A 21,356-nucleotide genomic window follows, 5' to 3' on the forward strand; every position below is an offset into this window, starting at 1 on the left:
GGTCAAGTCTCCCATCGCTGAGCACTAGAGGCTCAAAGTTAGGTTTCCTAGAAGATCCTGTACCCTCCTCCTGTACCCTCTAAGAGCCATTACCTGGACAGGGGCACTGTTCTTGTGCAAAATTTCCACAACCCGATGGAAGCCAATGGGTGCTCTCTTCTTAGTATAGCCCAGCCAGTTCTGAAAAAGGAAGATGGGGCAGCCGTGGGTAGGCCAGACATCTGAGCTAATCTCCCTACGTTTTATGGTCAGACTAGAATAACATGGTGATGAGGAGTGGATGAATGGGAGGAGGGGGAGAGAGAAATGAAGAGAGATGAGAGTTTCAAAAAAGTCAAGGAACTCAGGAGGGTGGAAAAGAGTCAGAGGTATGAAATAAGCCCTTAGATCTATAGGCACGAATGCAGAAAAATGTCTGTGAAATATGGCTAAATAAAATAAGCAATTTACTTAACAATCCTTGTACTATGAACTTATCTGGGTAGACTAATCCTACCCTTTACATCTTTATATTCATATAAATGTTTACTTGTCAGTTCATGAGGAAAGGTCTGGAAAGCCACCCGTCAAACTTTTCACAGTGCTTGCCTTGAGGAAGGGACTGAGAAAGGAACAGGTGGACAATGGAAGAGGAACTTCACTCTTTACCCTCTACACTGTCATATCGTGTTTGATTTTGACACAGGCATATGTTGCTTTGGTAGTTAATGTAGCCAATTAACTAACAAAGGGGAAGAACAAAAAATTGTCAAACCCATAATGGAAAAATGGATATTTAAACATAAACTAATAGAGACATGACAACCAAATGTAATGCAAGATCCTTGACTGGATCCTGACAGCAAACAAAAACAAAAACAAACAAAAAACAGCTCTAAAGAGCTAATTTTTGTGTATGATAATATTCTTATATTAATGTTAAATTTCTTGAGACTGATAATATTGTGGTTACAAATGAGATAAATGCCTAAGTAATTAAAGGAAAAGTATCATGATATTTGCAACTTACTTTCAAATGTTTCAGCAAACAAAAAAAGCATATGGCAAAAATTTTAACAAATTAGTGGGACTTCCCTGGTGGCACAGTGGTTAAGAATCCGCCTGCCAATGCAGGAGACAAGGCTTTGAGCCCTGGCCTGGGAGGATCCTACATGCCGCGGAGCAACTGGGCCCGTGCGCCACAACTACTGAGCCTGTGCTCTAGAGCCCGTGAGCCACAACTACTGAGCCCCCGTGCTGCAACTGCTGAAGCCCGTGCGCCTAGAGCCCGTGCTCTGCAAGCCCCCGCTTGCCGCAACTAGAGAAAGCCCGCGCACAGCAACGAAGACCCAATGTAGCCAATAAATTAATAAATTTATTTAAAAAAACCCAAATTAGTGAAGCAGGTGAAGACTGTTAACTATTCTTTCAGCTTTTCTTTAGGTTTGAAACTTTGGAAAATAAAAATCTGAAGGAAAAACGTCTACCAGTAACTAGAACTTGAGACTCCCAGGAGGCATGGGATGACAAGATGGTATCGCCAAGGCATCAGCGGCATGGAACAGTCCCAGGGCACCCACCTTTGTGGTAAAGAGGGCATCGACATCATGCCAGGCCCGAAGCTTGGCGCGAGCAGCCAGGGCTGTCAGCACATACTGTTTGTCTGGGATCTAGAAAGCAGAGGCCAGGGGAAATTAAGGAGAAGTAGAAATGCATCCGGGGAGGTGCTTGAGAATTCTGGAAAGATAGGCAAAAATATTCCCTGGTGTTGATTCTGCCTCTTTAAAATCCACAAATCTCTCAGGTTTCCAAGCCCCAGCACTGCTGCTGGCCATTCGGTTAAAGCCTTCCCTCACTTCCCACAAACTTACTCCATTTTCCCCTTAACCTTGAACGTTAAGGGACTTACTACCGTGCAGGGATAGAAAGCAACATCCACTCCACGTAGTTACTCTGATACTACTTTTACTAAACACTGACTAATTTATATCTACCTTAAATGTCTTCTTCAGGTTGACCGGACTGCTGAATGTGCCCTAGGATGAAAGTGAAGAAGGAATTTTAGTGGTATTTCTCAAATACTACCCATCTCCGCTTTTCTTTTCCACTACATAGACAGTCTACATTTCACTCTGTAACCATTTAAACCCGGAAATTAATTTAAGAGAAAAGCTCCATCAGGTCTAATTGGATATCACCACAACCCAGCTTAAGAGGACTGGATTAATAGGTATGGTGTATTTCCCAACTTTATGCTAATCCTATGATCATTATGATCATGCCCACCTACGGTCATTAAATTTACACCTCTTCAAAAAATTTTTTTAAAGTACCCACAAGTATCTACCCCCCGCTGCTCTTCTCTATACTGTGCGAATCCATTTGAAACTATGGACCTTTGAACAGAGACTGCTATGGGAGCAGCACTGCTGCATGCCAGCTCACTGGAAGCCATGCAAACCCTTACAGACCTCTTTTCTCCTCTTGGTTCACCCCTGCTGAGAGCCAGGAAGGCTTCCCAGATGGATTGCCGAGAATTATGCGCACCCAATGTAAATAGGATATGCTGAAGTACTGGCTTTGAAATATGCTCGTCTTGTGCAGTGAGAATGTGTGGGGCCTTTCTTTCACGTTCTGCCTGTACCTCAGCCTCTGTGTAGTGGTAGAAGCAGGAGTAGAAAAGCGTCGTCACTAACGGCATGTTGAGGATAGAAGCTTTGCGAGGGTGCTTCCGGAAGATTTCAGTCTGTCCTGCTGATTCTAGATGTCGATCATTTGCCTGTGGTGGCGTGAGCCAAGTGAAAAAAAGAACAATGTCCATGGAGCAGAGGCAGGAGAGAAGCCTTTAATATTACAGCAGTTGTGCTTCCTACCCTAGCAAAGAGGCAAAGAAGAGAAAAAGAAAGAAATTGCCTAGGATAGCCCAGAGGAGCTTAAAATCCAGAAAATGATGACAGGTCCAAGTTGGATGGAGGAAGACCAGAGAAATAGTGATGAAATGGAGTTCTGGGATGAAGAGGAAATACTTCCAGGTTAACAGCAAGTGAGAAGAAAAAGGATGCCTGAAGACAATGGACAGAAGGCTACCACGTAGAGACAGAAAATGAAAGGCTCTTAGAAAATGTAACAGGAAATGACTTATGTGGGCAGAGCAGAAGTCTCCTAGCTGCTGAATGGCAGTGAGCTTTGGCACTGAAGCAGAAAGTGTAGAGACGAGGAGTCTAACCTCGATAATGATCTGACGTTCCAGGAGCGTGTAATGGTCTTGTATGTGTGCAGAATCTTCTGCTGAAAATGGCAAACTGGGAGAGGGCCAGAAGGTTAGTACCTCATTCTCTACTCAAACAGGAAACAAACCCAACTAAACCAAATCACCACTGTAAGCATAAAAAGCTCATGGGGCTTCATAAATCTGATCTCAGTTCACCTTTAGAGCATCCCTGAAAGGCAGAGAGAGAGAAAGCAGAAAATAGAGGAGACCGTTGGCTGGGATTTTATATTTAAGGTTTTGTCAATTCGAGAGGGAGCCTGAAAGTCCACGAAATATACACAGTCACTGGTGATTTTGCTGAGGAATGAATTAGAATCCCCTCATTGCGGGAGTTGGAATGTTTGATGAACGAGTCACTTAGCTAGTGAGTGAGCCTAGCCAGCTGCCTATCATCCACATCCCCGTGAAGCACAGTGGTTCCTGTCATTGCTTAATGTCAATGCTTAACTCTCCTTAAGGGGCACTTACATTTGTTAGCAATTTTTTTTTTTGAGCAATTTTTATTGGGGTATAGTTGCTTTACAATGTTGTGTTAGTTTCTGCTGTACAGCAAAGTGAATCATGTTAGCCATTTTTTAATGCAGAGTAATAAGGTAAAATCAAGTTACACAGCACAGCGGTATGTTTGTAGATTAGTAAAGATCTCAGAGCTCTACATAATGTCAAGGGTCCCATCTTCAACACTACATTATATTTTTACACATGAAGAAGTTGAGGGACAAATAGTGTCTTGCCTAAAAGCTATATGGTAAGTCAATGAGTAAGGCCAGGAATAGAAGCCAGATTTATAAACTCCCAGTTCCCAGACCTTCCTTCAGAAAGTGCTGCCTTATTCCCCTACTCCACTCACTCCAGGAAGAATTCTGAAATTCAATTACACTCTCCCAGATAAGTGTGATCCCCAGCCAATTTTTGGAAGAGATAAAGAAGACAGCAAAAGGTTCCAGTTATTTCACTATTCTAACTTCTCTTTGTTTACGAGAGGCCATACGACGTATCAGCTCAGTAGCTGATAAAGTTAAAATTACGGATTGCATTGAAATAAACAAATTTCTAAATGTGAAACCTGGAAATCATGTCACATGAGGAATGACTGAAACAACTGTGACCACTGAACCTCGAGCAAGGTCTACTGGGTAGACTCCACACCTGTCTTGACAGATACAGGGAAGCAAGTTTTAGCTCAATATAAGGAAGCACTTTCCAATAATGAAGGCTGTCTGACAATAAAATAAGCTACTTCCCAGAGAACTGTGTGCCCCATCACTGGAAGAATAATATGAGGGGCTGGTTTTTACAGGGATTTATATTCTGAATGAAAGCTGGACTGAATCAGTAGTTCTTGGACTGTGGAGTTTCAAGGACCAGTAACATTGAAAATAATATATAAGGTAAAATGTTGCCAAGTTTTTCTTTTAATACATAAGGTCACACAAAAAAATTATAACCCATTTTTCTACCAAAAAGGGGGTGGAGGAGGAGGGGGAAAAAAAATCCCAGAATAAAAGGCAGTCTTTCAAATTAAATAAATTTAGCTTTAGGAGAAAACTCTCTACATTGTCCTTATTATTCTCAACTTACCACCTATCAGAGAAAACTCTGTGGGGGACTAGTGTTTGGAACCACTGAATGAGATGATCATTAACGATGCTTGTATGATCCACTGTTAGCCTTTCCCTGCAACCATCTATCCATTCTACCCTTTTTTAGTCTCTTCATTGCTCTGTATAAGAGTATTTATAGTTAAAAACATTTCTCCCTCACTTACCCAATGCAGGTCTTAAGAAATTCTTTTCGTTTCTCGGGGTCCTGAATGTTCAAATGCTCTCGATAATGGGTTAGCTACAAAAAACAGAGAAAGGCTTTGAGCTATTTCTTTTCCTCAGAAGGGCAAGGTAGCTCTGTAAGTAGATTTCCCATGCTTAAAAACTAAATTCTCATTACCAGAGATTCCTCTGTGAATAGATGAGGGGGCAGAGGGTGGGGAGGAGGGCAAAGAATGATTCAAAATTATTATCTCTAACTGCATTATCCAATATGGTAGCCACTAGCCACTAGTTTCAAGAAAAAGTTGTTCTTAGGAAATCTTCATATTCTACGGGGATAAACTAAAAGCAGACTATCAGCTTTGCCAATTCCGAAGTTTACAAGGTTGAAAAACTCCAAATTTATATACAACAGCATGCATGATAAATCACCTTCAATTCAGACATAATACAGAATATGAAGAAAATATGAAAGTTTTAGATAAAAATAAGTTATGCAAAACACATTTCACTGATTAATCAAACTTCAAAATAACAAACTTTATAAGAATGCTATTTGAAGAAAATTCCTTATAGTTTTGAACCTACAGAAATTAAAAATGTAAACAAAAAGTTTTTCAAAATGATTACTACAGATTCCCAATCATTTTGAGTAGATTAAGATAAAGGGTTTTTGAGATTTTCCCATGCCTTGAATATTAAGTACAAGTTCCTTTTACAAAATATTACTGAAAAACATTTTCCTGAATTATATTCTGTTGTGCAAAGAAGGTTAAAAATATATTACCACCAATGTGTGGTACAGCAACTAAAAGGACAATCCTGACATTGACGGCACTGAGAAATTCTTACCCCTGAACTATAATGTTCAACTTTTTAAATGGATCACTGAAGTCTGAATAATACAATTACATTTTGGGTAAAATTTCAGATTTATTCTTGTATTCCAAGAGTTTCTTCTCTAATGGTAAAAATCTGCCCAAAATCAATTTTAACACTTAGTCATTGAGCTCTCAGCCAAAATGTATATTGGGTGCACCACCAGCAGCCTGACCTATCTTCCTTCATGACCTGTATCTGGTTTCTCATCCCTCTTTGCTTTCAGTATTATCTTTAGTATTAGAAGCCAAAACCCCAAAGCTCCAACAAACCAAGAATTGAAAACAACTAGAAATTAAGAGACAAATTCCAAATTGACCAGGCCAGTTTTCATTCAGCTATTAAAAAAAAAAAATTATTCATAAGCCTAATCAAAACAGCATATAAAAAGAAACAAAATGGTACATCATTTGGATTGTTTTTAGGTTTCCCAGATGCCTTTCTCTCCTGGATATAATCAATACCAAAGGAAAGAAAATATTCAATCAGTTTGGGATCTTGGAGGCTGGGTTTTGGCTTAGACTTCTGTTAAAGAGGCCCCCAACTGAAACAAAGGCCACACTTACCGCAAGCTCTTCTGTTCTATCTAGGAACCTGGGAAGAAGCAGAAGGGAGCAGGGCATTTTTATTTATTGATGTGTGGCAGTATAACCTCACAAAATAGGATGACTGCTCTAAAAGAAACACAATTCAAACTCATTTGCCTCCATACATAAGATAAGCCCTTCTCTTCTTAAACTCTCTACTAATCAGCAACCCCTTGAGAACACATGGTGAATCAGGTATCATCGTTCCCCCATCTACCTAGCTGAGCAAAGAGCAAGGACAAGACACTGCAGGGCACTCATAACTGTAATGTTAACAGATCTGACAGAAAGGCTCAGAGCCTCCACAAAATCTTAGCCCACAGCAGTCTTCTGGTTTTTTTTTTAAAGACGAAAACATTCTTCTCTGTCAGTACAATCTTGGAAACAGATTGTCTATACCGCTCTCTGTTGTTTTCAGGTACAGCATACAATGTGTTTGGTCTCTCCCCAAAGGTGGTAAGGCCTTGGAGAACAAGGACTTGTCTTCTGATTCCTTCTTACCCTGAATGGACCACTATAATTAACATCACTAACTTGGCATAGAGGTGATACTTAATAAAGCCTTGTTGATTAGCAGGGAAAGAAGGAAGGAACGAAGGAAGGAGGGAGGGAGGAAAGGGCTGGGGGAACAACCTGTCTCGAGGAACATGTCTTCTGCAAATTCCTGGCTAACCATCTGTAATCTTCACCCTGCCCAGGTGACCTGCTTTCCCCACCTTAGGCTTTGGGGCAGCTCATCACTGTGCTGAAGCCATGGGGTAAACGAAGTTACCTTGGGCCACATGTCAGCCTAAACAGAGGTTCCAACCCCTTCTCTGATACTGAAGAAAGGACATAAAATAGTCCCTACCAGATGAAATGAGACAGGGAAGAAACACATGATAGAAGACAGCCGCCCCCAGTAGATACGCCTACCTCTTGCCTCTCTACCTATCGGAATCCTACCTAGTCTCACAGGCCCAACTCAATTCCTAATCACTTCCATGAGGCTCTCCGCAGATATCCTGACTGAAAATTATATTTGCTTCTTCTGCTCTTCCACTGTACTTCTCACTGGCATCACTGGGGACCAAGTAAGAAAAGATACATTTATTCTAGGTCTTTTGTAAGAAAATACTTAATAAATATTAATACTACAGACTAGGCATTACGCTGAGTGCTTTACACACACGAACTCTTTTCATCTTCATAATGACCTGTGGGGTGGGTATCATCATCTCCATTTTACAGATGTGAAAACTGATGCTTGGAGAGGTTGAGTAACTTGTTCAAGGTCACGCTATGAACTAAGTGGTGGAGACAACAGTCAACACAGGTGCTTGACTCCAGAGCCTGGTTCTTAACCACCTGCTGCACGGTCACTTTATCACAGGTTGTGGTACATTATTAGTTATCCAATCACGTTTCTTTTTTTCTTTCTTTTTTTTTTTGGCCGTGCTGCGCGGCTTGCAGGATCTTAGTTCCCTAACCCGGACTGAACCCTGGCCATGGCAGTGAAAGTGCCAAGTCCTAACCACTGGACAGCCAAGGAATTCTCCCATCACATCTCAATATCCTGTCTGATAAGCGTTTCCATAAAAGAGGGAAGTGTGCTTTGAACAAAGTACTTAACGAACTTTATAGACCAGATGATCAGTTCTTACCTAAAGAGGTCTAAAAGCAGCTTTTGATCCCCTATCTCCTTAAGGAAGTGAATGAGATGTCTCAGGGCAACCTGCCGCACCTCCAGCTCTCGGAAGAGGATCTCTAGCAGGCAGGAAGAAGGAGTTAGACAGGGAAAGATTAAAGCCTATTACTCAATAGGAAATTGCTCTCCCTACTCACACATTCCAAACATGATCTCCTCAAAATCCATAGAAGCTAGGAATGGTTTTCTATGGTGCCCATCCCTATGGCTCAACCCACCAGCAACATACTCCATAGTCCAGGGCAATGCTTAGCCTTTGTGTTAACTTTCAGTTCTCACCAACCCAAACATCAGGCACTGAGCATGGACTTTCACGTCCTCAAACCCACACAGCCATCTGTCTGTCCAATAAATGGAGGGGCTTTGTAGTTACTGTAGTTATCACCCTAAAGGAAGAACAACTGCCCTCAGGGTTGTGATGTGTATTCAGAAGTCTCAGGCCACCCCAGCTGTCCCTAAAGTAGACTTGATGCTGGTAAATTCTGGTATGAAAGCCACAATGCCATTCTCCCTTCAAATGTAGTAGACACCTTACTGACTGAAGATTTCCCTCAAACCATGCTCACCTTTGCTCAATGTCCTCTTCAGGAAGATCAGAACCTAGAGGAAAAAGAGAACCAAGAATGAATTATCCTGTGTAACCTTCCAAACACAAGGCCCTGTCTGAGCACCTGATGTCTAGGAATAAGGCCAGCAACTCATTAGGAACCTCTGCCGGTCTATACAACAGGTTTCTCTATGTGATAGGACAGGTGATGGACATATGGAATGAGCTGTGTCTTGGGAGTCCACATACCTGTGCCCCTACTGGTGAGAGGCACCTCCCTCCCTGTGTGAGAAGCTGCTCTCACATCTCTCCTCCTTCAGATTATTTTTGAGAACACAAAGTGGCCAACCTACTGCTTCTGGGTCATAATCAAGAGTGCCACACACAATGCATATCCTGCCAGCTAAGCCTTAGAACACGTACTTCTGAGAATCTTCCACTTCAAGAGGAAACCCAGGGTCTCTACCTGACATTACCAACAAGGACCTACTGTATAGCACAGAGAACTATACCCAATAGAATCTGAAAAAGAATAGCTCCATATATAACTGAATCACTTCACTGTACACCCAAAACTAACACAACACTGTAAATCAACTATACTTCAAATAAATAAAGAGATTTTAAAAAAATCTATTCTGATTAGACTTTCAGAAACTAATGAAAACAATACTTAAACAACAAACAAACCCACAACTCACTGCAGTAATGACGTTTCCATCATGCATGCTTACTGCTTCTTCTAGGAGTTGTAGCTTGTCCTGTAAGGAGCGGAATCTTTCCAGGGAGCAGACCTGTCAGAGTAAGAACAGAATTGGTGTGCAAGGAAGAAGACAATTTCCTATATTCTTTTGTCACTGGATACTGAAGAATGGGCAAGAATAAACTAAAATGTCCCCAAGGAGAGCGTCTTTGTTTTCATACAACAGCCCCCAGCACTCTATGAGCCAAGAGATTCCCATCACACCCTCCCTAGTTCAGCTTTATGCCCTAGAAGATGCTGATGTCCTGATGAACTCTTGCCAAAGTCAACGGGTAGAGAGCTCACTTGTTCTCTTTTCCTCTTTTTCTTTAAATCTGGTTTTTCGGTTTGTTTGGTTGGTTGTTTTTTTTCAAACCCTTGTGTCGAGGGCCGACTTTCAGTAGGTCGCAGCGAGGGAGCTGCTCTGCTGTTCTCTTTTCCTCTTTTTCTTTAAATCTGGTTTTTCAGTTTGTTTGGTTGGTTGTTTTTTTTCAAACCCTTGTGTCGAGGGCCGACTTTCAGTAGGTCGCAGCGAGGGAGCTGCTCTGCTACGAACGAGATGCCGACCCAGAAGCAGGTCGTCTACGAATAGTTTAGGACCAGGTTCCCCAGGAACGTGTGGTGTGTGATGGGCAAGGCGGCAGCCGCCTTTCCAGCGGCGCCCCATGTCCTAGGACGAAGGGCTCTCTGCACCGGACCCCAGTCCCGATGTGCCGCAGGGTACGCCACGCCACCGGGGACAGTGGGGGACCAGCTATCTGAGGCCAACTTGTTCTCTTTTTAATGAGGCATAATTTACATAGCATAAAATCTACCCTATTTAAATGTACAGTTCAGTGAGTTTTGACAATAATTCCATGTAACTACTACCACAATCAAGACACAGAACATTTCCATCACCCCAGAAAGTTCCCTTGTCCACTCTGATGTCAATACCCTTCTCCCATCCCTACCCCCCAACAACCACTGATCTATTTTGTCACTAAAATTTTGCCTTTTCTAGACTTTCAGAAAAACAGAATCATACAATATGTACTCTTCTGTATCTGGCTTTTCACTCACTATAATGTTACTGAGATGGATCTATATGTTGTGGTATTAGTAGTTTGCTCCTATTTATTGGTGAGTAGTTTTCCATTGTATGGGCATACCACAATTTTTTAATCCATTTACTTACTGATGGATATTTGAGTTATTTCCACTTTAGGGGCTGTAACAAATAAAGTTACTATGAACATCTGTGTACAAGTCTTTGTATGAACATATTTTCATTCCTCCTGGATTGTAAATGTCTAGTAGTGAAACTAAATGTGTTTAATTTTGTAAGAAACTGTCAGACTATTTTCCAAAGTAGTTTTACCATTCTACCTTCCTGCTTGCACTGTATGAGAGTTCCAGCTGCTCTGCATCCTCCCAATGCGTGGTAAGATCAGTATTTTTAAATTTAGCCATTATAGTGGCTGTATAGTGATATCTCAGTTTTAATTCATGTTTTCTTGATAACTGATAACGTTGAGCATCTTTTCAAGTGCTTATTGGCCATTCATGTATCTTTTTTGTGATATAACTAGTCAAATCTTGAGTCAATTTTTATTTATTTATTTTTAAAGATTTATTTATTTATTTAATTTATTTTTGGCTGCGTCAGGTCTTAGTTGTGGCACATGGGATCTTGGTTGAGGCATGCAGGATCTTTCGTTGCCACGTGGGCTCTTTGTTGCAGCACGCGGGCTTCTCTCTAGTTGTGGCATGTGGGTTTTTTCTCTCTCTAGTTGTGGCGTGCAGGCTCCAGGGTGTGTGGGCTCTGTAGTTGTGGCACACGAGTTCCAGAGTGTGTGGGCTCTGTAGTTTGCAGCACACAGGCTCTCTAGTTGAGGCACACGAGCTCAGTAGTTGTGCCTCGTGGGCTTAGTTGACCCATGGCACGTGGGATCTTAGTTCCCTGACCAGGGATCAAACCTGCGTCCCCTGCATTGTAAGGCAGATTCTTTACCGCTGGACCACCAGGGAAGTCCCTTGAGCCAATTTTTAAATTGGATTGTTTGGGACTTCCCTAGTGGTGCAGCAGTTAAGAATCTGCCTGCCAATGCAGAGGACATGGGTTTGATCCCTGGTCCGGGAAGATCTCACATGCTGCGGAACAACTAAGCCTGTGTGCCACAACTACTGAAGCCCGTGCACCTAGAGCCTGCATGCTACAACTACTGAAGCCTGCACACCTAGAGCCCGTGCTCCACAACAAGGGAAGCCACCACAATGAGAAGCCAGCGCACTGCAACTAAGAGTAGCCCACGCTTGCCGCAACTAGAGAAAGCCTGCGCACAGCAACAAAGACCCAACGCAGCCAAAAAGATTTTAAAAAGTTTAAAAAAAAAATAAATTGGATTGTTTATCTTCTTATTACTGAAGATAATTCATTATTTTTTATATACATATTCTGGATAAAATCCTTTATGACACATGTATTTTGCAAATATTTTCTCCAAGCTATGGTCTTTTTGTGGTTTCTTTCGTTTGTTTGTTTGTTTGAATTTATTTTATTTTATTTATTTTTGGCTGTATTGGGTCTTCGTTGCTGCGTGAGGGTTTTCTCTAACTGCATCAAGTGGGGGCTACTCTTCGTTGAGGTGCGCGGGCTTCTCATTGCGGTGGTTTCTCTCGTTGTGGAGCACAGGCTCTAGGCACGCAGGCTTCAGTAGTTGTGGCTTGTGGGCTCTAGAGCGCAGGCTCAGTAGTTGTGGCGCACGGGCTTAGTTGCTCCATGGCATGTGGGATCTTCCCGGACCAGGGCTCGAACCCACGTCCCCTGCATTGGCAGGCAGACTCTTAACCACTGCGCCACCAGGGAAGCCCGTCTTTTTGTGTTTTTAACAGTGTTTTTAAAGAACAAAAGTTCTTAATTTTGGTGAAGTCCATCTTTTCAATTTTTCCCTTTCCGTTTGATGGTTTTTGTGTGCTTAGGTAATAAGTCTTTGCCTAACCCAAGGTCACAAAGATTTTCACCTATATTTTCTTCTAGTTTTACAGTTTTAGCACTTATTCTACATTTAGGTTTATGATCCATTTTGATCCATTAATTATTATGATGTCAATTCTCCCAAAATTGGTATATAGATTCAATGCAATCCCAATCAAAATCCCAGCAGCTCTTCTGTAGACACTGACAAGCTGATAGTAAAATTTATATGGAAATACAAAGGATCTAGAATAGCTGAAATAATTTTGGAAGAGAAGAATAAAGTTGAATAACTTACATTACCTGATTTCAAGATTTACTACAAAGCTACAATAATCAAGGCCTTGGTAATAGCATAAGGATAGACAAATAAATCAATCAATTAGAAGAGAGTCCAAAAAGAGACCTACATATATATGGTCAATTCATTTTTGACAAAGGCACCAAAGTAATTCAGTGTGGAAAGAATAGTCTTTTCAACAAATACTGCTGGAACAAACGGAGAACCACATGGGAAAAAATGAATGTCAATTTTTACCTCACACCATATACAAAAGTTAACTCACAATGGATCAGACCTAAACATAAAAGATTGTTCTCACTCTTAAAGGCACTACTTTTCACTCTCATCCATCACTCTTTTCCCCCTTCCCCATCAAAGCAACACTAAACCCTGGAGAATCAGAAATTTTGCAGCTGACTTGTCATCTTAGTGGATTGATTTTCCTCCTGAAAACCACTTCATTTAACAAATATAACTGAAGAGAAAGGTCAAGCTGCCCAGCTTCCCAAAAAATCTCACAAGAATTCTCTCCCCAGTGGCCTTACCTTGCCCTTCCGAAGGCGTCGCACTGTGTCACTGGGGCTCCAATCATTGCTGTAATCCTGGAATATTAGCAACGCATGAATCCCAGGAAGTTAAGGGATCAGAATTATAAGTGTGCCCGCTCCTCATCTCAAACTCATAATCTTAGTCCCTAAAGGGAAGATATTTTGTGGAAGGAAATGGATGAAAAAACAAGAACTGGGATGGTCTTGTTCTGAGTTTCTTAAGGAACTAGAACAGAGACAATACAGGCAGGAGGAGTTGGATCAACTAACAAACCCAGCAACGCTATGCCTAAGTGGTTCAGGATTTCAACCCCTAAATGCAGTTTTGGGACTCTAAATAACGGCTTTGCCAACAGAGGGAAAGAGAGAAACATGTTCCTTTTTTGGACCTTATGATATCGTTTCTTCCTTTTGAATCGATTTGCTTTTTTATGTGCTTCATGGGAATATGAGTTCCACCAAGCTTCCAGACCACAGTGATGATCAAAAGTTTCAAAGTACAACCTAAAAAAAGGCAGCATAATGGGTAAGGAAAGTGTGCCAGGACTGAATCAGAAAATAGAGATTCTGAGTCCAAGTTCTACCATTTAACTAGCTGTGAGACTCCAGGCAAGTTCTAATGTTTAGAAATCCAGTTTTCTTACCTGTAAAAGGGGTTTAAAATAATACCTGCTCAAAGATTTGAGAAAATCAAGCAAGATAACATACATCAAGGTATGTCAAACTGTGTAAAGATATAACACAGCGTAAGATATAACTCACCCGATACTCCCCCTTGGGTCTCCCTAGCTCTGGAGCATAGCTCTTGGCAGGTGTGTCCGACAGAGCTGAAAAAGAACAGGCAACTGATTCAGAAGGGCACCATCTCCTGCCACTCCTTTCCTCTACTGCTTCCTTCTCAGGCACATTTTTTTTTTCATTTGGCCCCCAAGGCATCATTATGGCCCAAAGTAGATCCCATTCCTCCCCCAAAGACAGCATCCCTAGAAGTTACCCTTTGCCCCTGTAACCAGAATGGTCTTGACCTCCTTACTCAGCATCAGAAAATCTTTCTAATAATGATGATAGATTCAGAAGAAATGTCATCATCTAATTATCACTTGTCCCCATGACTCCCCATGTTGTACCCCAGATCAGTAACATCTCCCACAGTAATCAAGAGAAGAGGGTCAATGCCTACCATCAGAGAGGGACTGGAAACTTCCAGGTCTAGTTCTCCCTAAAGGTAAAGCACACATAAGGTCAACAGTTCAAGTCAGAGCCATTCAGACTTGGTTAAGGATGCAGTGCACATAGAACTTTTTTATGCAATATGAGAACTTAAGGCTTAGAAAAGTTTTTATTCAACTTCAGAAATTTGAGGTGCTACGAAAAAAAAAGGCACTGAGGAACAGTTTTTAAAATTGCGGTTAAAATATACATAACATAAACTTTACCATTTTTAAGTACACAGTTCAGTGGTACTGAGTACATCCACACTGTACAATCATCACTACTATCCATCTCCAGAAACTTCTCATCATCCCAAACTGAGACTCTGTACCCATTAAACAATAACTCCCATTCCTCCTCACTCTCATCCCCTGGTAACCACTATTCTACTTTCTATCTCTATGAATCTGACTATTCTAGGTATCTCATAGAAATGGAATCATACAGTATATGTCCTTGTATGTCTGGCTTAATTCACTTAGCATAATGTCCTCAAGGTTCATCCATGTTGTAGCATGTATGAGAATTTTGATCCTTTTTAATGCTGCATAATATTCCACTGCATATACATGCCATATTTTGCTTATTCATTCTTCAGTCAATGGACATTTGGGTTGTTTCCATATTGTGGCTATGCTGAATAATGGTATTATGAACACTGGTGTATAAATACCTGTTCAAGTCCCTGCTTTGAACTCTTTTTGGTATATACCTAGAAGTGGACTGCTGGATCATATGACTGTTCTATGTTGGATTTTTTGAGGAACTGCCAAACTGTCTTCCACAGTGGCTGTACCATTTTATATTCCCACCAGCAGTGCACAAGGATTCCCAACAGAAACGCACAGGGGTAGGGAGGAATTTTGACCTAGGCAAATTTCTTCAGTACCTGTCACAGGGTTAATGTCAGTTTTGTTCATCATGTTCTAGAAACCCAGTCCAACCCCTCTGAATTTCCCTCATTTCTGCCCTTCCTGATCCCCAACTGCCAGCTCCAAAGATTTTTCATCCCTCAATAATCTTTTTCTTACAGAGTAAATGAAAATTATAGCCTCAGTGGTTTTTTTTAAAAAAGAAAAGGACTCCCTGTCCCTTTAACCATCACTCTTTACCTCTAAAAAAGCTGCTCAGGGAGTAGGTAGAAGCAGGTTTGGGTAGTTGTGCATAGGAGGAGAAGCTGTTTCGGTTCTTTAGCTGTTCACGCTCATGGTTTGACCCACTATTACTAGCAGTCTCTTTGATGGACCATGAGATACCTGCAAGATAATAAGATCTAGCTCAGTAATTCTCATCCAAAATAATGCCTTGGCATCCAGCATTCCAATAAACTCTAAAAGCTTTTCATCAGAGGCTCTGGTCCCTTGTCAACATGAACTTAAAAAATTGGGGCAGGGAGAAAGGACAGAATCAAATAGACCAATCAACAGAAAAAAGGGGCAAAGGAACTGAATAAATGGATCACAGAAAAGGAAATACAAGTGGCTATTAAACATGTGAAAAGATGCTCAACCTCACTCTTAATAAGAGAATTGCACAAAATAAAAGTACACTGAGATACCACTGGCCCCCTATAAGATTGGCAAAGACCCAGAAGTTTGGTAATACCCTGTGTTGCCAAGGCTGTGGTGGAGAAAGGAATACTCGCACTGCTGGTGGGAGTGCAAACTGGTGCAACCCCTGTGGAAGGCAACTTGGCAATATCTAACCAACACAGATGCAAATACTCTCTGCCAGTAATTCCACTTTAGGAATTGATCTTTCGGACCCTCTTATATGGGCAAAATACAAGGTTATTGACAGCAATATAAACAACAAAAGATTGGAAACAATCTAAAGTTCATCAACAGTAGACTGGTTAAATAAATTATGAGAAATCCATACAATGTATACTATGCTGCTATTTTTAAAAAGGAAGAGGCAGAATGAGAAAGCTCTTTATGTACTGATATGGAAAGATCTTCAAGCTACACTGTCAAGTGAAAAGAGCAGGGTATAAAGTATGTTACCACTGGTGTAAAAAAGGGAGTAAAAATATATATTCCTGTATGTATTTCCAAATGCAAAAAGAATCTTTAGATGAATACACAGAAAGCAAACAACAGCAGTTGTATTTTGGGTGGCCAGGGCCTAAGAACTGAGTAGATGCATGACAGTGGGGGAGGGAAACTTTTCACTGTGTGCCTTAAATACTTTTTACTTTTTAAATCATGTGACAGTATTTCCTATTTAAAAAAAAAAAAACTTTAAAAATACGCTTAAAAGTCAGATGAAGGGACTTCCCTGGTGGCGCAGGGGTTAAGAATCCACCTGCCAATGCAGGGGACACGGGTTCGAGCCCTGGGCCGGGAAGATCCCACATGCCATGGAGCAACTAAGCCCGTGCGCCACAGCTACTGAGCCTGTGCTGTAGAGCCCGCAAGCCTAGAGCTCCGCAACAAGAAGCCCAAGCACAGCAATGAGAAGCCCGAGCACCGCCCGCGAGCAGCAATGAAGGCCCAAGGCAGCCTAAATAAATAAATAAATGAAAAATTTAAAAAAAAGTCAGATGGACTCTGCAAAGGTGTTAAGTGGTATTATAGAACAGCTAGGCAATGAGACTTGGTGGCTAAGGAAATCAGTTCTTCCAGCCAGTTATGAGCATTTAAGTCAGCAGTTCCCAAATATGACTGCATATCAGAAGCATCTGCAGTGCTTATTATCAATTGAGACCCCACTCTATCCCCCAACCACCCCCAACCCCAAGACCTACGGAAGCAGAGTCTCTGGAGTGAGACATAGAAATCTAATTTTAACAAGCACCCCAAATAAGTCTGAAATAGCCAGCCAAGCATTAGCCCTAGGGTAGCAGGCCTAGATAGCCGTATGGAAACTACTGCTGTATTTCCCCAGTATCTTCTCCTGGGTTAAATTTCCAGATGTATGCTCATCTGAAAATAGTTTAGCCTCATTCCCTTTCCTGACAAGTATTGAGGAGACTTTATTAGTGGTAAGAACCCTGAATAATTAATTAATCCTTCCTAGGGCCTCTTCTACTTACTTCCCACAGGTTCCCCGCTCCAGCTGACTCTCTCCAGGTCATCGTCATCATCATCATCCACGAAGTCTCGAAGGCTATTCACTGCCCGCTTGGATTCCTTTAACTGCAGACAGACATAAGGCAGGGCACTCAGGCAGTCACCACTTCTCACTTCTCTCTCTGACAGCCAAGAAGGCTGAGGAACTGGGACTTGAAGATGGCCAACGTTTTCACCCTCTGCAACTGAAAGCCTAGCCTGCTAGACATCTGCCAAGAAAACAATTTGCTTTTTAGCCAACACTGGAGTCCAGTGGCAAAAGGTTAGGAGGAATCAAAGCCGCTTTTGAATTCTAATCACACTCCTGGTATTGACTTGCTTTGTAGTGAGGTTATCCATCTCTCCAAAAATGAATCTGCTCCCCCATTTGTAAAATAGACACAATAAAGACAAACTTCCAATCCAGTTCATCCTTCAAAAATAATAAATTATATCACACGATAAAAGACTTAGGGTTCTTGGAAAAAAAAAAAAAAACTCAAAGAAATGAATCATCTTAAGAATGCAAAGGGAAAAGGGCAGAGAGTTGGTTTTTACAATCCCCCTCTTTTCTCAGGGTTTTTTTCCATTAAGATTTTTCTAAAGATCTGACTGAAAACACTTCTGAGCCTCATGGAGACAGGTTACTGAGGATGCAAGGGGAAGGGTGCACAGTGGAAGAGGGTGAGACCTTCAGCAATTGCTCATGGAAACCTACCTGTGAGAGCTCATCATCATCGTCATCAAAGGTGAAAGCCTTGAACTTGGAGCTATTCCAATACTCCTCCTCATCACCCTTTGTCCGATTCATCTGGAGTGAGGAAGATAGATATATGTCCCTTTCTGGATTCCCCTCAAAAGAGCTCCAAAAGCTTTAAGTTCCTAGACTACAAACTCCCCACAGTAATCAGGGATGTATGAAAGTGTCTGGTAAAGCAAATACTGAACATGCCATATAAAATCAGATCCTTGGGTCTCCAATCAACTCATACTTTTGATCCTCTGGTTACCCACAAGTAGTCATTCATTCCTAGAGCAGCTACTTTCTTCATGGCACTCTCTCAGGTGCTGTAAGGAATATTTAAAGTGCAAAAAATAGTCTCTCTCTGAAGGACCCTACAACAGAACTCGGGTATTCAGCATAGGTTATGTATAAAGGTAATAGTACAAAGCAGGCAAGTGTTAAAAGAATGCATCACAAACTTTGCTGAATATACAAGATCAATCAAAGCATGAATAAAACAGATAATAACTGCATTCATGTACTCAACATATATCTATTGAGTGCCATCTCTGAGGCACTGTTCTAGGCTCTGGGAATACTACAGTGAATAAAACTGACATATATCTTGCTCTCATGTGTGCTTGTTAAATGCCTGAAGGCAAGCAAGCAATTAAAGGAAGCTAAGTTATCCCCCTTGTATCTTCAAATCATGATTAATTTATTAACAAGTATTGGCCAAAATGTGGGAAATGAGGGCATGGCCAAAAAAGTATATAAAGAATCAGTCAAAACACGACAAGTCCCTCTCATAACTACTCTAAAATTAGATTTCACCCCGAAAAAAAAGTTTTGCCTTAGAATTACAGACTAAACTATCAATGCCAACTGGATTAGAGTGAAAACTGATGTTAAGCCAAGAACCAGGTACCAAACCTTCCACAGCACCCAAAATAACTCCAAAGGCTACAAAGTGTCAAATTCTCAAGTATCAATTTGCTTTTTCTTTCATCTCAGTAGCACCTTTCTCAATAGAAGGTTAAGAAACACTCATCATGGCAGCCCCATTGACGCTCCCAATGGCCCTTAACATACTCTGCTCTCACTGTGTTTTCAGGGGATCTAGGGATGGCAAAGGTAGGATGAGAATTTTTTACTATCTGATCCTTTCCCATTGCGGACATCACTAATTGATTTCTACTGAACCCAAATATGGCTTAAAAATCTTTTTGTATATTTAATCCAGGGAGTCAAAAGCAAATAAAAAAGCTAGCAGAAACAATAAAATCATCCCTTATATTGGAACAAGCATAGGCTTTGTAGTCAGGCGACTTGAATTCAAATGTCGCTTCTCCAATTCTGAGCAAACTGGGTAAATATTGTTATTTACTTCTAAGCCTTGGAGAAAGTGATATCCTACCTCACAGGGTTGCAGTGAAGAATAGGAGTCAAGAAACAGCTAACAAAGTGCCTAGTAAAATAAATACTAAATGTTAGTTCTTTTTATTATAGGATATCTTCTGCCATCTTTCTATCTCGGCCATCTGCGAAATTTGGGCGTAACAATAGAAACCTACCTTTTAAGACTGGTGTGAGGCTTAAACCAGTTAAAACAATACATGTAAAGCACACATGCTGACAGAAAATTAATGTTCAGTATTAATTTTTATTATTAATAAATCGCTATCTTGGAAAAAGCTAGAAGAATATTTCAAAGCACTCCTGAAGCTTAAAAAAATTTTGATACAAAAATTCTGAGTAGCCATCACAAACACTGAAGGTGTGCATACAGCAGGTAAATGCCTCTGGTACAGATGCCGGTTTATAAAGCACTTTGTAATCCTCAGAACAACCCTGTAACGTAAGCCTGGCAGATTCCATTTCACTGATGGGGGAAATGAGACACAAAAGGATTAATTATCAAAATATTAAGCTAAAGCTAGCTGCTCCTAGCTAATCCAGGTTTTCTGTCTCCTGGGTCATTTCCACTCTGATTTGCATGCTCCTTTTATCACTCTAGGGAAAACGAGGGCAGGTCATTACTACAGTAAATAAATAAATGTAAATATCTACGGATAGGCATAGAATGTGTCTAACAAACCCAAAAATCCACCAGAGGATTTCTGGAATCTTTTTTAACCATGCAACAGCAGTGGACACCTGACACTAATCTGTACTTCTAGCGCCAAGTCAGAACACAGATTTACTTAGCAAGTAAAAAGATAATGATTTAATGGTTCTAGAATTTATAAAGCAACCAGGTACAATTTTAAGAGGGACTGAGAAAGCTGCTTCAACATGATTTAAAATATTTCAAAGGCTTGTCCTTGTCACTTGTTTACTGAGATCCCACCATATAGGGTAGTAGATCCGAGGGAAGAACAGGAACACGACAAAGAAAGGAAAACGATTCAACCAAAAATATCTATAACCAACACGCTCCCGGCCTTAGGACACCCCAGAAACCAGCTACTGAGAAGTTACATTCGGATTCATTTATCATTTTTAGAGCCAGGCTACGAACTGAGACGAGGAAATGTGGGTTAAACCAGGAAGACTCTACGGGCGAACGTCCAGGAAACACGGATCAACCGCAGTGGCCAGAGCCCAGAACCCTGGTACAGTAAATGCTCGTTCAAAATCAGTTGTCCGGGCTCACTCGCGGCCCCAACCCCGAGTGGACACCGGCTCCCAGCCCACGGGTCGCCGGGACCGGAGTAACAGAGTCAGGCCTGGGGCGTCTAGGGACGCCTCAGAGAACAGGGTGAAAGGATATGGATGCGGAGAGGCTTGACTTGGCCAGATATGTGGCCCAAGGGCTTTGGGACACCCTCACCTCTTCCACACCGAGCCCTCCCTCTCAGGTCGGCGTCAGAGTCCTCAGCCTTTGGACCGGCCTTTCTAGACAGGCTATGCGGCATAGAAAAGAGGCGGAAGGGGATAGTCCCGGGGAGAGGCGGTCGGCTGTGAGGGTGGGGACAGCGGGGTCAAAAAAGCGGCCGCAGGGCATGCTGGAAGTTGTAGTTCCTTCCGCCTCTGCCATCGGGCGCTGCCTGGACGGGCCACAGGGGCCTATTGACTACAACTCCCAGAATCCGCAGCGTACCGTGCTTCAGTCTTTTCCT

The 21,356-nt window shown here is 41.6% G+C and overlaps 1 protein-coding gene across 1 annotated transcript in view; it reads right to left on the minus strand.

The window, feature by feature from the left end:
• Window positions 1-21,159, minus strand: part of VIPAS39 (VPS33B interacting protein, apical-basolateral polarity regulator, spe-39 homolog) — a 24,034-nt gene extending 2,875 nt beyond the window's left edge. Inside the window, exons 1-17 of the mRNA XM_061181134.1 lie at window positions 21,068-21,159; window positions 18,229-18,321; window positions 17,495-17,597; window positions 15,570-15,713; window positions 14,426-14,464; window positions 14,008-14,072; window positions 13,243-13,299; window positions 9,418-9,510; window positions 8,736-8,769; window positions 8,126-8,228; window positions 6,462-6,489; window positions 5,019-5,092; window positions 3,206-3,281; window positions 2,624-2,758; window positions 1,974-2,015; window positions 1,560-1,649; window positions 94-180 (exon numbers count right to left, since the gene is read on the minus strand). Coding sequence (XP_061037117.1) covers window positions 94-180; window positions 1,560-1,649; window positions 1,974-2,015; window positions 2,624-2,758; window positions 3,206-3,281; window positions 5,019-5,092; window positions 6,462-6,489; window positions 8,126-8,228; window positions 8,736-8,769; window positions 9,418-9,510; window positions 13,243-13,299; window positions 14,008-14,072; window positions 14,426-14,464; window positions 15,570-15,713; window positions 17,495-17,597; window positions 18,229-18,321 — 1,263 coding nt within the window. The 5' untranslated portion in view covers window positions 21,068-21,159. The remainder of the gene's footprint in view (window positions 1-93; window positions 181-1,559; window positions 1,650-1,973; window positions 2,016-2,623; window positions 2,759-3,205; window positions 3,282-5,018; window positions 5,093-6,461; window positions 6,490-8,125; window positions 8,229-8,735; window positions 8,770-9,417; window positions 9,511-13,242; window positions 13,300-14,007; window positions 14,073-14,425; window positions 14,465-15,569; window positions 15,714-17,494; window positions 17,598-18,228; window positions 18,322-21,067) is intronic.
• Between the last annotated feature and the right edge of the window lie 197 nt (window positions 21,160-21,356).

This window comes from Eubalaena glacialis, chromosome 2, assembly GCF_028564815.1.
Source record: "Eubalaena glacialis isolate mEubGla1 chromosome 2, mEubGla1.1.hap2.+ XY, whole genome shotgun sequence".
NCBI lineage: Eukaryota > Metazoa > Chordata > Mammalia > Artiodactyla > Balaenidae > Eubalaena > Eubalaena glacialis.